The sequence below is a fragment of the Notamacropus eugenii genome, chromosome 2 (assembly GCF_028372415.1).
Source record: "Notamacropus eugenii isolate mMacEug1 chromosome 2, mMacEug1.pri_v2, whole genome shotgun sequence".
NCBI lineage: Eukaryota > Metazoa > Chordata > Mammalia > Diprotodontia > Macropodidae > Notamacropus > Notamacropus eugenii.
The window spans coordinates 235,227,117-235,241,705 of NC_092873.1; the positions used below are offsets into that span (position 1 = coordinate 235,227,117).

The 14,589-nt window shown below is 37.6% G+C and overlaps 1 protein-coding gene and 1 long non-coding RNA gene across 2 annotated transcripts; one reads left to right on the top strand and one right to left on the bottom strand.

The window, feature by feature from the left end:
• Positions 1-7,754: 7,754 nt before the first annotated feature.
• On the top strand, positions 7,755-12,803 carry LOC140526991 (utrophin-like). The gene is made up of 4 exons (XM_072643605.1): positions 7,755-8,139; positions 8,523-8,692; positions 10,994-11,146; positions 12,082-12,803. Exons 2-4 carry the CDS (start codon positions 8,591-8,593, stop codon positions 12,223-12,225), a joined length of 399 nt encoding a protein of 132 aa, XP_072499706.1. The 5' UTR covers positions 7,755-8,139; positions 8,523-8,590; the 3' UTR covers positions 12,226-12,803.
• LOC140526992 (uncharacterized) lies at positions 11,916-14,588 on the bottom strand. The gene is made up of 4 exons (XR_011974635.1): positions 14,321-14,588; positions 13,420-13,545; positions 12,803-12,944; positions 11,916-12,114 (listed from the first exon to the last, which is right to left on the bottom strand). It is a non-coding gene; the product is annotated as an uncharacterized lncRNA (long non-coding RNA).
• Between the last annotated feature and the right edge of the window lies 1 nt (position 14,589).

Here is a 14,589-nt window from a genome sequence, read left to right on the forward strand (position 1 = left end):
GTTGCTCTCTGACAGGGTCATAATATTTGGCTGACTATGACCAGATTCAGCTTCCTTTCACCAAAAGTGGCTTAATGAAAAGAACCTAATGTGTTGCGAACAGCAAGTAAACCCATAAAATCAAGCAACCAGTAAACAGAAATTGGGGGTCTTATCTAAATTACAATAGGCCCAATAATAAACAAGAGTAATGGACTCTTTGACTGAGGAGAAATCTCAGTTAAATCCAAAAAGACAGTGGAGTCCCTGAAGGGCAGCTACTTCTCAGCTATCTCCAGGTTTAAAAGCACTGGAAATAAACGTATATATTAGGGGGCCTGCTTTCCATGAAGTTTGTATAGCTCTTAAAGACAGCCATTAAAAAGTTCATATCTAACCTCCGTGACCATGTCTCTTCACGTCCTCTAATTACCTAACGAAATCACATATTTAGGCATCATTCTCATAAGCAATCAGGAGTCCTATCAGAATATGGATGTCATGGGATTATCCCTCACAAAAACTGATGCAGACTTTGGCTAAAGTATAATTGCAAAGATAAAAACCATACAATATATATATGGATAAGTCAATATAAAATATATTTAAAAATTGTGATTAGGAAAGACTAATATTGGGGGCATCAGGAAAGGCTTTATGCAGGAGGCATTGTTTGAGCTAAGTCCTGAAGAGGGATCGCAAGGGATGGAAGTGAAGAAAGAAAACAGGAGACAGTCTGAGCAAAGACAACAGGGTAAGAGAGGAGGATATCATGTGCAAAGAGCAGCAAGTAGTCCAGTTTAAGTGTATCATGGAATATTGGAGGAGAAATAATGTGAACTAAGCCAGGAAAGATTTCATCAGATGGTGAAGGGTTTTAGGAGTGAAACAGTGGAACTTCTAGCATCCTGAAAGCTATAGGGAAGCACTGAAGAGTCTTGAATTACGGTGTGATGGACAGATATGTGTGTGTGTAGGATGAATTTTATATGAGAATTAGAAGGAATGAATAGAGTACTGAAAGTAATCTGGGAGAAAGGTAATGAGAACTAGATGGTAGCCTTGTAGATAGAAAGAAGGAAGTGAATGCAAGAGATGTTCACTCAATAAATCAACAAGCATTTATTGTACCTACTATGTGCCAAGTACTCTTGTGGGTGCTGAGAATACAAAGACAAAAATGAAATGGTCCTTAACCTTAAGGAGATTCTCTTCTATAGTGGGAGGCAGCAAACACACATGTAAGTGTGTGTGTAACAAATACAAGGTAAATTTTAGACAGAAGTAGTAGTAGCTGAGGGGATCAGGAAAAACTGCATGGATATCTGAGTTGAGCTTCCAAGGAAACTAGGGGTTCTAAGAAACAAATGTGAGGAGAGAGTGCACTGAGAGACAATCTTTGCAAAGGCCTGGATATGGGAACAGTAGCAAGTTTAGACCCTATAGAGGAGAGTAATGCATAATAAGGTTGAAAAAGTGGATTAAACTATACAAGGCTTTATATGACGAAGGACTTTGTGGAGTTTATATAATAAGAAAGAAACATGGTGCATCCTGTAATTCAGGGATAGATTTTTGGTATTCTTATGGAAATTGGAATGGAGATGGGAGAGACTTGAAATAGAGAGAGCAAATACTAATCTATCATAGTAGTTTCGGCAAGAGTTTTTGGTGTTTTGACCTTGGGCGGTAGCTATGTGAGTAGGGAAAAGGGGATGAGTCTGATAGATTCTGTAGAGGCAAAATTGATGAAATTTGGCAACTAATCAGGTATGGAGGTGAGGAAGAAGGTGGAATTAAAGATGACTGCGAGGTTGTAATCTTTGGAGTGACTAGAAGGATGGTGACAGAAATAGGGAAATCTGGAGTAGACATAAGCTACAATGAAAATATCAGTTCCATTTTGGACATGAAGAATTTGAGATATCTATAGAACATTCTCCACAAGGAGATACATAGTAGGTAGTTGATGATGTGAGAGTGGAGTGTAAGGAGGACATTAGTGTTAGATGTATAGATTTGGGGTTCATATGTGTAGAGAAGATGGTTGAACTCACAGGAATTGACAAGATCATGAAGGCAGTGTAGAAACAGGAGAAGAGAGAGAAAAAAGAAAGGAGAGGGTTCAGATGTAACTTTGGGAGTTGTATAAGTTTTGTGGATGATCCATGAAAGTATTATAATTTTCATTTGACAAGTAAAGAAAATGAGCTTTAAAGAGGTACAAAGTGCTGTCCAAGGTCATATGGCAGGTCAGTAAGCCCAGTTTGCCTGACTTGAAGTTGGATGCAAACAGTCTAAACTAGTTCAACTCAGGTTCTTAAGGAGAAGAAAACAGCTCTGCACTCGATTACTTACCATGTTTTATAGTCAAATGGGCAAAGAGAGCAATATACCAATCTAGGGTAAGCAGAATCCAGGCTGCCTTTGAATAAGGAAGCTAGATAAAAGTGCACATGGGTTGCTCGAATTCTTTTGGTGTTGAGGGATGCCTAGGTTTTATTATTAAGCATAAGTTCAGACCCCACAGAAAATCTGAGCCCCTGTTAATACTTTCCCAAGCCCTCTTCTAGACAAATTTTGTCAGACTGGCAAAGAAATAATTCTTTTATGTATTGCAGTTTTGTACATGCCTCTTAAGCCATTAAAGCTAAAGAGGAGATAAATCTATAAACCCATATTTACTTCAGTGTCATAAAAGTTGAACAAATGTAGTCGAGTAAAGTCATAATCTCATACATCCTCTGAATAAGCCTCATCAAACAAACTCAGTAGGTAAACTAAGTCAGATTACAGATTAAACTACATTTAGAGGATATACAAACAGACTGATTGAAGGGGAAGATTTACATGTCGTCAAGGAGTCAGGGACAGTTGAGTGTTGTACATCGGAATGTCCAAGTCTTTAAGTAAATTTTCGCATCCCATGGGACAGGTTTTGGTCACCTTAGCAACCTCTCAGTTAGGTGAAATGTCCTTGGCCTTCCCTCCATGTTATTGTTCCATGAGTCAGATTTTGGTTAGGTGAGGTTAACATTAACACTCTTGTAAGTGAATCAAAATTGGCAGGAGGAATGGCCCCAAGTCCTGAATAATAAAAGACAATCCAAAATTCCCATAATAAACTGCATCATGAAATGGTGCAGAAATAAGGAACCAATGTAATTAAGGAATCAAGAATCATGAATTAAGAGCCTGGTATGTTCTAGGTTCTGTACTAGGTGGTAGGCTATAAATGCAATAAATGAACAAAACCCTACTTCCAAAGTGCCAGCATTTACAATGATGAAAACAACGTAAATCTGAAGAACAATCACAGGAAACTAAATGCGGTTGGGAAAATGGACCTACCTCTCTTTGCTGAGGTGTAGGCACTGGTACTATGCAGGTGGAGATTGTCAGACACAACTGATGTTGGTTGGTGGCTTGTCAGAATTTGTTTTTCTTTTTCATTCTTTATAGCTACAACAAGCTTCCTAGGCAGTCCAGTGGGAGGAATATATTTGGAAATAAAGATTATACAGAATAACATGTTAATAATAGTGCTTTTTAAGGAATAAAAGCAGAAGACCTTGACTCAGCCACATGACTAGTAAAAGTCTTCTCTAGAAGAAACTTTCCTGCTTTTTCATGTCTTCTTCTCTTCCTGTTCTTGACTCTTGCTTTTGTCATTTCCACTAAGAATTTTTTTTTTGCTCAAGGCGCCAAGCTCCCTAGAGCAAAAACAAAAGAACTCTTAGCCAGATAGACTCAAATCTCTCTCTTCAACTCAGTTCTTTGTCCAGGGACATGGATCTCTATGTTGGACTGTCTAGTTTACTTTACAAAAAGCATTCCGTATGCCTTTTCATTTTATTTTTTGAAGGTTAGATTGTACCTAGTCATTCACTTGGAGATGCTCCCCAATAATTCTTAGAGTCTCTGAGATTCCAAGGTTCTCTTGTTTCCCATCTCAAAATCTTCTTCTGCTCTTCCATGTAGATGAGCTGAAAAAGACTGGGGGTGGGGAGAGGAACTGATGGACAGAGATAATGTTGGCAATGGAGGGTGCAGGGTAAAGTCCTCTTTTCCTTTACCTGTTCTACGTAGACTTTTATATGGATATATAGCAGCAAAGGCCCAAAAGTCTTCAAGCTTACCTTTATACTACTATGAAGTGAAAATAAAATTTTGAACATAGGATCATAAATTTAGGGTTGGAAGTCATCGTCAACCTCTTTTTTACAAATGAAGAAAATGAATTACAGCAAATCAAGTGGTTTGCTACGGTCCCACAAGGGAAGCAAGTGGTAGAGCTGGGATTTGAATCTAGCTAGGTCCTCTAATTACAAAGCCAGCTCTCTTTATTGTGCATCTTGTTGCATCTATAAATAATTCCCAACATTATAGATAGGATGTAAACTCCTTAAAAGTAGTTAGTATTTTTAGCTGTCTTTGCATTGCCAGCATTTTGTTCATAATAGGCATTTAATAATGGTTTGTTGATTGATTAGCATATCCACTTTCTGCATTTGGAAGCAATTCCAAGAAAATGGGGCATTTGGTGTGAAATGTGAGGTATGAAAAATACTGGGCTCCATTCACTAGTTCCTTAAAGAGTCATTCGTCTTAATAGTATAATGTATTCTTTCTTGTTACTTCTCAGCCATCTTCATAGCCTGCTACCTGAACTGTGGTTGTCATCACTGTCTCTCCCCTGTCCACCTTTAGATTCCACCCTGGAATACTGGGCTCTGATAGGGGCACTTTTATTTAATCTTACAGGGCGTCAGACCACCATACCACTCCTTAGATGGCTCCACCAACTTGCCATTCAACTTCCCTTTACAGCTTTTCTTCCTGAATTAGAATGTAAGTTCCTTGAGTAGAGGCCTGTCTTGTTTGTGTCTATTTGTATACCAGTATTTAGTCTAGTATGTGGTACATAAGAAGTGCTTAATCAATGTTTTTATCTATCTTTATTAGTGTAGGCCTTTGTGGCTCTACTAGCTTTCAAAATGAATTGGGAAATCACATCACTGTGCATCCAGTTGTAGAAAATGTTAATAACTGAGATTCCATTTGGGGTTCATTGACAGCCTCATTTGTTTCTCTTCTGTGTCAATTGCTTAAAGGAAAATAGTTTATGAAGATGTCAGGGGAACAAATGAGGGACAAATCTAGCCATTGTGAGAAGTTCCTAGCATGGGAATTCCCTCCATTAAGACAGATTGCAAGAGAATTTCCTGAGGTACATAAAAACGAAGCGATTTGCCCAGGATTACAGAACTTGTAGTGCCAGAAGAAGGATGTGAATTCAGACCTTCCTAACTTCAAGCCCAATATTTTATCCATTATACCATGCTGCAAGTGATTTTTGGAGATTTAGGGTGTGTGTGTGTGTGTGTGTCTGTGTGCATGTGCGTGTGTATAATATAATGGATATAAGAAATTCTTGGTGTGGTCTTCTGGCACACATGCTGATAATTATCAATGCAAGTTGGCATTTTATGGGCAACTTACAGTCTAATAAAAGACTTAGGTTTAAAAAATTGGGAAAACCGAGAGTTTAAATGATTTTTCTAGAACCACATAGTAAGAGTCAGAGGTAGGATGTGAACCCAGATCTTATTGGCTCTCTATCCAATATATCAAAAATGCAATGCTTTAATTTACATGATTTGTACCTTTTACATTCAGTCTTTTACCAGTGGTGGTATATCAGAATGCCATCAAGGCAATAGAGGAGAGGTAAAAATTCTTGTATGAGCAACACTCATAATTATACAAAATAAATTATACAATACTCACAATTACACAAACTAAAACAACACTGAACTTGACAGCTCAGTTTGTTTCTTCTAGGTAACTAATTCTTAAATACTTGGAAATGCCAACTTTTTTTCTTGATCTGATTTAAGATATGTATTAGACCAGATGCCTTCTTTGAAAGACCCAAATATGGCTAGAGAATTTACCTCAATCTCACCCCTTAACCACAGCAAATTGTTTCTAGGTCCCTAGAAAGATATGAAGGGCTAACTGCTTAGGGATGGCCCAAGTTTCATCTCATCAGCATTCATCTACACTAATGGAGCAAAGAGGAATTAGCCAAGAAAGATGAGCCAAAGTTCCTCAGATGAATTGTGAACTCTTCCTCTTTCTCCCTGATGACTGTCTTCAGGAAAATCTACAGTATCCTGGGTCAAGCAATTAGTACCTGGCACTTCCTGCAGTTCATTGACTTCAGCAGAAGGGAAAATTATACAAACTAAAAGTCCTATTGACCTAAGCAATGTCTTATTTCATGCTGTATGTCATCTTTTATTTCTAAACATTTTGTCCAAGAGTGACCACAATCCTTAAAGAGGTTAGGCTGCCACCTTATGGTAGCCTCCAGCATCCAGCCAACTCAGTTTTTTAAAAAAAATCATTTAAAATTAATACTTATCTTCCTTGCAAGTATGTTTACTGTGAATTTTTCTGCCAGGGTTGGAAAGAGAGTGCTAGTTTTAGTTATGGGGGCATGAGGTATTTGGTGGTGCTATACTGGTGCCACCAGCACTTCTGAGAGATTTCTGGACTATTTTCCAGTATCACCTTTGAGTCACTTATTGCTTGTAGGACTTTGGTCAAGTCCTTTAACATCTTTGGACCTCAGTTTCTTTATCTGTAAAATGAGGAGATTGAAAGAGATGAAATTTAAAGCCCCTTCTAGTTCTAAATCTACGATCCTATGTTTTAGTCCCCATGTTGTTATATTACAAACAAATGGAAATTCTTTCCAAAGTTCAGGAAGTTGTATACTTAAACCCTGATTGTTATATGTGAGTAGAGGGTGCTTTGAATTTGGTGGAAACCAAGAACCCTATAGTGTGTGTGTGTGCGTGCGTGTGTGTATGCACGAGCATGCATGCCCTATGCCAGATATACACCTTAATATTCAGCAAGGCTAGCAGCAGCCCCCAGTAGCCTGAAGGTCCTCTAACAAGAGGTATCATGTAATGCCAGATGAGGACAGCAGCAGCAAGTGTAAGCCTGAGCCCTTAAGCAAAAACATGGCACTAGTTCTCACTTTGAAAGCGTTTGGGTACATTTTCTTATCAATTTATCTCTCTAAATTTAAAAGTATAGTGTCTAGGTTATGGTCTGAACATGTATGCACTCTGAAACGTTATTAATAACAAATACACTGTCATCAGCTCTCATACTCAGATCCAGTGATACTGGCACCTCTTAACCTTGCACAAGACTCTATGTCCCGAGCTCTCAGGGCATTTTTATTGACTTTCCCCCATAACTGGAATTCTTTCACTTCTTATCACTAGTGCAGAGTTTAAAAAGTTTGAGAAATATAATTTCTGAGTAATTAATCATATTACTAACAATGCTAGTATTTTAATAGAAGAGGTCAGTGGCACTCTCAAATGCCGAAGACCTTCAAGGGCTCATTGGGCTCAAGGTTTATAAAGCCCTGGAAAAGGGGGTGTTCCAGAGTTCAACTCTGATTGTTGAACAGGTAATGGGAGAATGAATATTACAATGAGGGACTGGACCTATTCTCATCAACTTTGATTATGTCTACATACATCTGTCCGTGTTTGTGCACAAGCAGGTTTTATTATTATCATCTTTATTTTACATCATGTCAACATAATTTTTTTTTCAATTCTATTACTTTGCTTTTTTTCTTTAAAAACTCCTTTCTCTGATAATTTGATATTAGAGCTTGAGTGAACTTTAGAGGTCATTTATTTCAACACACACATACACACATACACATATGTAGATACTTCTTTTCTATAGCATTCCCCAGAAATGATTATAGAGGAATTCCTTTATCAGCATCTAGAAGAGGGAAAAATACTACTCTTTGAAATAATTCTAAGTTTTAGAGACATTCTTCTTACCTAGAGCCTTCAATTCTCCTAACTAATACTCACAGGGTCCAATTCTGTCTAGTCATGATCATTCAAATCTTTCTAAATGTCAATCTCATAGAATACTTAATGTGATTGTTTAAAAAGTATGTACATACGTATATATTTTCAGAACCATCAGAACCAGCTGGAGATATTTGATGGAAATGTTGCTCATGTAAGTACTTGGCTTTACCAAGCTGAAGCTCTGTTGGATGAGATTGAAAAGAAGCCTGTAAATAAAAGTGAAGAAACTGTGAAAGTAAGTATGCCTAAGATGGCATTTGTAATATATACTGTATTTCTTAGGGCTCAGAATCTTGCTTTTCATATAAACACTGTATTATTCTATTTTTTGTTTTTGAATTTTAATTTTAGTGAGAGATGCAGAGGTGATACAAGTCATCTGGGAAGGATTTGAAAAGCCCCAACCCCATAACCCAATTTTCTCCTCCCCTTCCACCTCTACTACCTGTATTTAGATTCGTTAATTCAATTAAATATACTGCCAGTGTTTTATTTAGATAGACATTTAACATATTTGTGATATCTTCCCTTTTGAATAGCGTCAAATCCATATTTTAATTGGGTTATGCTTCATTGTTTCTTGTACTTAATGATAATTTTGTGTTTCTATGTGTTTAGCGATTAACATCTGAACTGGATGATGTTAACCTACAAGTCGAAAATGTTCTGAGCAAGCCATCGTACTGATGAGGGCCCGGGGCTTGGCAAGCAGTGCGCTGGTGGAGCCTAAGTTAGCTGAATTAAATAGGAACTTTGAAAAAGTGTCACAACACATCAAAAGTGCTAACGTGAGTACTTCATGTAAAACAGAGATATACTACCTCCTTAACCCTTCTTTTCTCTTTGTTTTCCTCTTCTTGCCATGCTTCTTAATTAGAGCTGTCCATGTCCCTAGGTGTGTTTGGCCATATTTTCTTTACCTGTTTCAGCTCTTTTTGATCTCATCAGTTTTTGTAACTTCAAGTATGATGTCTATATGGATAGCTTTCAAATTTGGTAGCACTTAAGAATTCTTTTCGTGCTCTTCTGCTATTACTCACTTTTTTAGCCCTGTACTTGGATAAGCTCTAACTGAATGTATCACAGATACCTCAAGATCATTGTTTCTAGAACTGAATGTATTATCTTTCATTTTGACCAGCTCCCCTTCTTGATTTCCTCATTTCTGGCTATGCCATCCCTATTCTTACAAATAACCTCCCTCATGATTATTTATTCATATTTGTTGAAACTCTATCCCATATCTCCTTATAGTTCATAAACCATCAAGTCATATCAATTGTCTTATGTAACAAGTCACATCATATTGCATTCTCCAAATATAGTATCTTTTCACTCAGTTCTGTATTTACCATTTCTGCTGCCTTCACCACCTGAGTTTTTACCACTGTCACCTTTTAGCCTCAATTGATTCTTGCATTATCCTCTGATTCAGTCTGTTCTTCCTAGTATCTATTCTCTCTTGGTTAACTAAAACGTCTATATTAGATGAACCTTACTAGTGCACCCATCTGATCATGTAACTCCATAGCTTCAAAAATACTAACTGATTCCTTTTTGCCTCCTGAATAAATTCAAAGCCTGTTGTTTAAGGCTCTTCACCACTGGATTAAAATTTACCTGTCTAACTTTATATTTCATTCTGTTTGCTTTCCATTACTTCATACCCAGTCCAGGCTAAAATGCTTGGTATTTTTCCTTTAAATCTAGAGTTCTTAGCCTGGGGTTCACAAACTTGTTTTGTTAGTATCTTGATAACTTAGCCAATAAAATGGATTTATCTGTATTTTATTTTATGATGAAGACATGAATTAGAAAAGGGGTCCGTTGCATAAAAATTGTTAGGAACCCCTGCTCTTTCTTCCTCATTGTGTTTGTTTATGCTTTTAACTACTCTGGGAATACCTTCTTCCAGTTCTTGAAACACTGTAAGATACTGGTTCCCATGAAGAAGCCACAAGGAAAGAACTAATCTTGTGATGGTGACTTCATAAACTCTGTGTGTATAGGGACACATTCACTCTTCCTGCTTCTGCTGAAGTGAAGAACTTTATTGAATTTACCTTACTGAAATAAAGAACTTGATTTAATTTATATAAATAGTGTAGGCAGGCCTAACACAGAAATTTACCTTTTGTTTTTATTTTCTGTTTAACAATAGGGTCAGTGGAATCCTTTTACTAGGTAAAGGAACAGGACCCAAAAGGCAAAGAGACTGCTAGAAGGGAATAGGGAAAAAATGTGAGATATTCCCACAGATGCATTATTTCATTTATTCTTTCCTTACTAGTAGAAGAAAAGGTTTCATTTAGAGAAATATATTGAAAAAGTATGTTACCTCTCATATAATTCTTCTCTGAAGAAATACTCAGTGCTCACTTCTTATACGATACTTCAGCCATCAATTAGACATATATCTATCTTTATATATGTATATATACATATATATATATAATTTTAACAATATTCTGACACACAAAAACTTCAAGTGAAGCAAAACCTTCAGAGAGATTTTAGGTAAATGGCATTTTCAGGCAAAGTCTTCTCTTTCAAAAATCCTATAACTTCATTTACATAATCAGGAAAGTCTCAAGCTAGTGTTTTGGGGAAATAATTCCAGTCAGTTCTATTTTTAAGAAGGCTAAAAGGAATTTTTGTAACTATTAAAGATCTTGTACCAAGCATTAAAACACAGTGTTAGAGAGATTTCGTTTTTAGTATCTGACACGACTTCATGCCAAGGAGTTATTGTCTTTGCTGTCTTGTCACCCAATATATGGCTTTGTGTCACCTCTTGATGTGTAATCTCATGAAACCTGAATGGAGTTGAAGTCACTATAGCTTTGAAAAGATCTCCCAATATGCGAAAGTACAAAGAAATGATGAGGAATCTCTGCTTGACCTGATTGGCAAATTAATTTTTTTTCCTTTTCATTTCTGCCTATTTTACAGTTGTCTTGCTTATTGAAATCTGGTTTTACCTCATTTGCTTCTTTCCTCTACTGTAGTCATTGGACTTACTTGGAGTCATGTTCTGTTTTTGGTTCACCTGTCCTTAGCTATGCTTTCTTTTTTGCTCTCTTCTGTAGATGTTGATCGACCAAGAGCTTTTCTCAAAGACAATTTCTGTGAAATCACAACCTGTTGAGGCTGCTATGCATTCAGTGGACCTAGACAAACTAGAGCATGATTTAAAAACTTTGGTGAAGGCTGTAGAAAAGCCCAGTGATGAAGATGAAAAGGTATAATCCACTTCATTTTTCTTTGAATAAATGCCTTAAATATCATGCTGTGGAGCACGTGAATAGAGCACTGGCCCTGGAGTCAAGAGTATCTGAGTTCAAATCTGTCCTCACACACTTGACACTTGCTAGCTTTGTGACCCTGAGCAAATCACTTAACCCCAATAACCTTGTGCGTGTTCTCCCCTTCCCCCCATACCATGTCATTTGTGGTGGAGAATTTTAAGGTGAGAGTTTTTGACGTTGGGTTTCAATGTAGCAATTGCCAAATGATTTATATAATGCTTCTAAGAGAGTTAAAATTTCAAGGAGAATTAACTAAGGATCAGCATGGTTTAAATTGTAAGCTATTTTAACATATAATTTAGAGAGACAGTGTGATATACTGCTGATGCAGCTAAACTAGGAAGACCTAGGTTCTAGTCCTGCCTCTAACATATACTTAGATCTTTTATCCTAGGCAAGTTACTTTCCTTGTTTCACATAGCTTTTGGAAAGTAGGTGATAACCTACATTGGTAGAGGTAGTTTACTCGTTGGAGAGTCCCTGTTGAAATTGCAGGAGCTTTTTTAAAAGATCCAAGAGGATTCAAAACATTTTTGGAAACAATATAATTGTTAGAATTTTTTTCCACCTAATAGTATTTTATTTTTTCCAATTATATGTAAAGGCAGTTTGCAACATTCATTTTTTTATGATTTTTAATTCCAATTTTTCCCTTCTCCCGAAGACAGCAAGCAATCTGACAGACTATACATGTCCAAATCTATTAAATGTAAATGCTATAATTTTAATGTACTTATTTTAAATTTTTAATGGGATATTCGTTTACAGAAATTCATCATGATGGATATGTTCTTTCTAGTAAAGAAATATACATTGCTCGAGAGATATCCAAGTGAAATATTGACTTGTTTTTCTCTTTCCATTCTCAGTTGGATGAGGAGAAGGCCCAGATTGAGGAAGTTCTGCAGAGAGGAGAAGAGATGTTACAGCACCCGATGGAGGAAAACAGGAGAGAAGAGATACGCTTACAGTTACTACTTCTGAGGACGAGACATAACAATGTCAAGGCATAATCACTGGAACACGTGTCTCCTACTTACAGCGCTTGGATGCAGAAAAAGGAAACCTCTGATGTGATCTCAGACAACTTGAGGAAGCAGAGAGTATTTTCATTACCAGAAATTGCTTCATGGGGGATAGTACTTGATTTGCTATTCACATTCACCCTAAGTTGTTGTCAAGGTTCAACCAATCCCCAGGAAAGAGAAGCGCTAGGAAATGACAGTGGGTATAAAGCCTGGTCTTAAAAAACAGATCTAGCCTGTGAAGACCTTTCAGCTGTCAAGGATACCAGTTTCCGTTCTCCCAATTTCCTTTGCTTTGTGCATTGTACCCAAAGGTAAGGGACAGAGGGAGAGAAAGGGAACAGGAAGGAGGAGAAGGAAAGGGGAAAGGAAAATGAGAGGAAAGGAAAGGAAGGGGATGAATGAAAGTAAAAAGTGAAAAGAGGAAAGGAATTTTGGAATGGAAATGAAAGAAAAAAGGGGAACGGAAAGGGGACAGATGACAAGGAAAGAAGAAGGAAGAAGCTGCACCCCCAGATTGGAAGTGGCCAGTTGTGTCTCCACTGGGGCAGTTTGTATTACTCACAGAATGTTGTTTGTCCTTCCTTCTGGAAGAGGACTGTCACATCAGGAAGATGATGCTATGAGTTGCCAGTGAATTGGATTTCAGTGAGGGAGGGCTGTGAAAAGTCATCAGCCTTACTTTCTCCTTAGGAGCCATCTGGGCCCTGTGTCAAGACATTTAGTATGACTACATAGATAAGAGATAGACAGTCAGGATGACTAGAGATGGCTTTGGATGCAGTGGGAGACCTTAGCTTTTTGAAACTAAGGTCTTTACTAGGTCTCAGCTTGACTGAGGCAAGGCCCATTGAGTGACTAAGATGAGTTGAGAAATGAGCCAAGGAGTGTCCCCTTTTATCTAATTAACGCATAACAACCCCAACAATCTGAGAGGGGAAGAGGCCAGAATTTCTGGACAAGATAGAGATTGGAATGACTGGAGGTGGCCCCCATTTAAAGAGGGGTACAATACACAAAAGGAGGCAGGAAAGGGGGGTGGAGCAGGACATCAGGGAGTATAGGTAGAGGGCATTCCTTGGAACTGGAACCAGGCAGGGCATCAGATGTAAGGTGGAGTGATAGGAAAGACCAATTTCTGCCCTCTCTAAAGGAAGGAATTTTGAAGCTTTGTTGCTCCACCTCTGAACTCGCCAATTAGAGGAATTAGGAACATGGTGGTGAGTTTAGATGTGATGGACTTCTCCTGGGCACTCCATCTTGTTCTTTAGAGTTTGAAGCAGACAAGGCATCAGATTCAAGGTGCAGCTGGAAGGGACAGAAGTTCAAGATTATGGGAGCAAAGTCCTTTGCAGGAATGACTGAGGCTATACAGTTGGATTCAGTCTCAGTTACATCATTTGTAGAAGGAGTGTAATGGTAACATCTACATGATAGAATTACGGGGATCAAATGAAATAATATCTATTCAGTGCTTTGTCAACTTGAAAGCACCAGATGCTATTATTAACATCTGTATCTCTGTTTTATTGTTGGCTTTTACTATCTCTTCCTATGTCATTCAGTAATGCAACATAGTATTCAAGGTTATTTATTGATAGAATTATTAAAGGTGAAGGAATGGTATAGTCAGTCATTTAGCACAGAGGTTCCATTATGTTTGTTTTAGAAAAATGAGGGGGTTGTTTCCTCAATTAATAAATGGTCAAAGAATATAAACCAGCAGTTTTCAGAGGAAGAAATTAGAGCTATCTATAGTCATATGAAAAAATGCTCTAAATCACTATTTCTTAGAGATGTAGATTAAAAGAGCTCTGAGGTACCACATCACACTTATCAGATTGGCTAATGTGGTAAAAGAGCAAAATGATAAATGTTAGAGATGATATGGGAGAGCTGGCACACTAATTCATTGTTGGTGGAGCTGTGAGCTGATCCAACCATTCTGGAGAACAATTTGGTACTATGTTCAAAGGGCCACAGAAAAGTGCATACCCTTTGACCCAGAAATATAACCACTAGGTCTCCATCCCAATGACATCTTCAAATTGGGGAAAGAAATAGTATCTTTCCATTTACATACCTCAGGTCAGGAACTTGGCGAAGAGGGTGATAAAGATCTATACAACAGGTGACAAGAGAAGTGATCAATGTACAGTGTAGTAGAGTGTATAAAATATCAAATATTGTTTGGTATTCAAAGCCCTTCAGAGCCTGCCTTCCTAGTTTTCATGTCTTCTTACACTTTACTCCTCTGTTTTGAAGTAAAGAAAGGTCTCTTTTTATACTATCAAAAAAACAATCTAGGAGGGACAGAACTTCAGGGTTTCTGGCCAAAACAGATACAGTTGT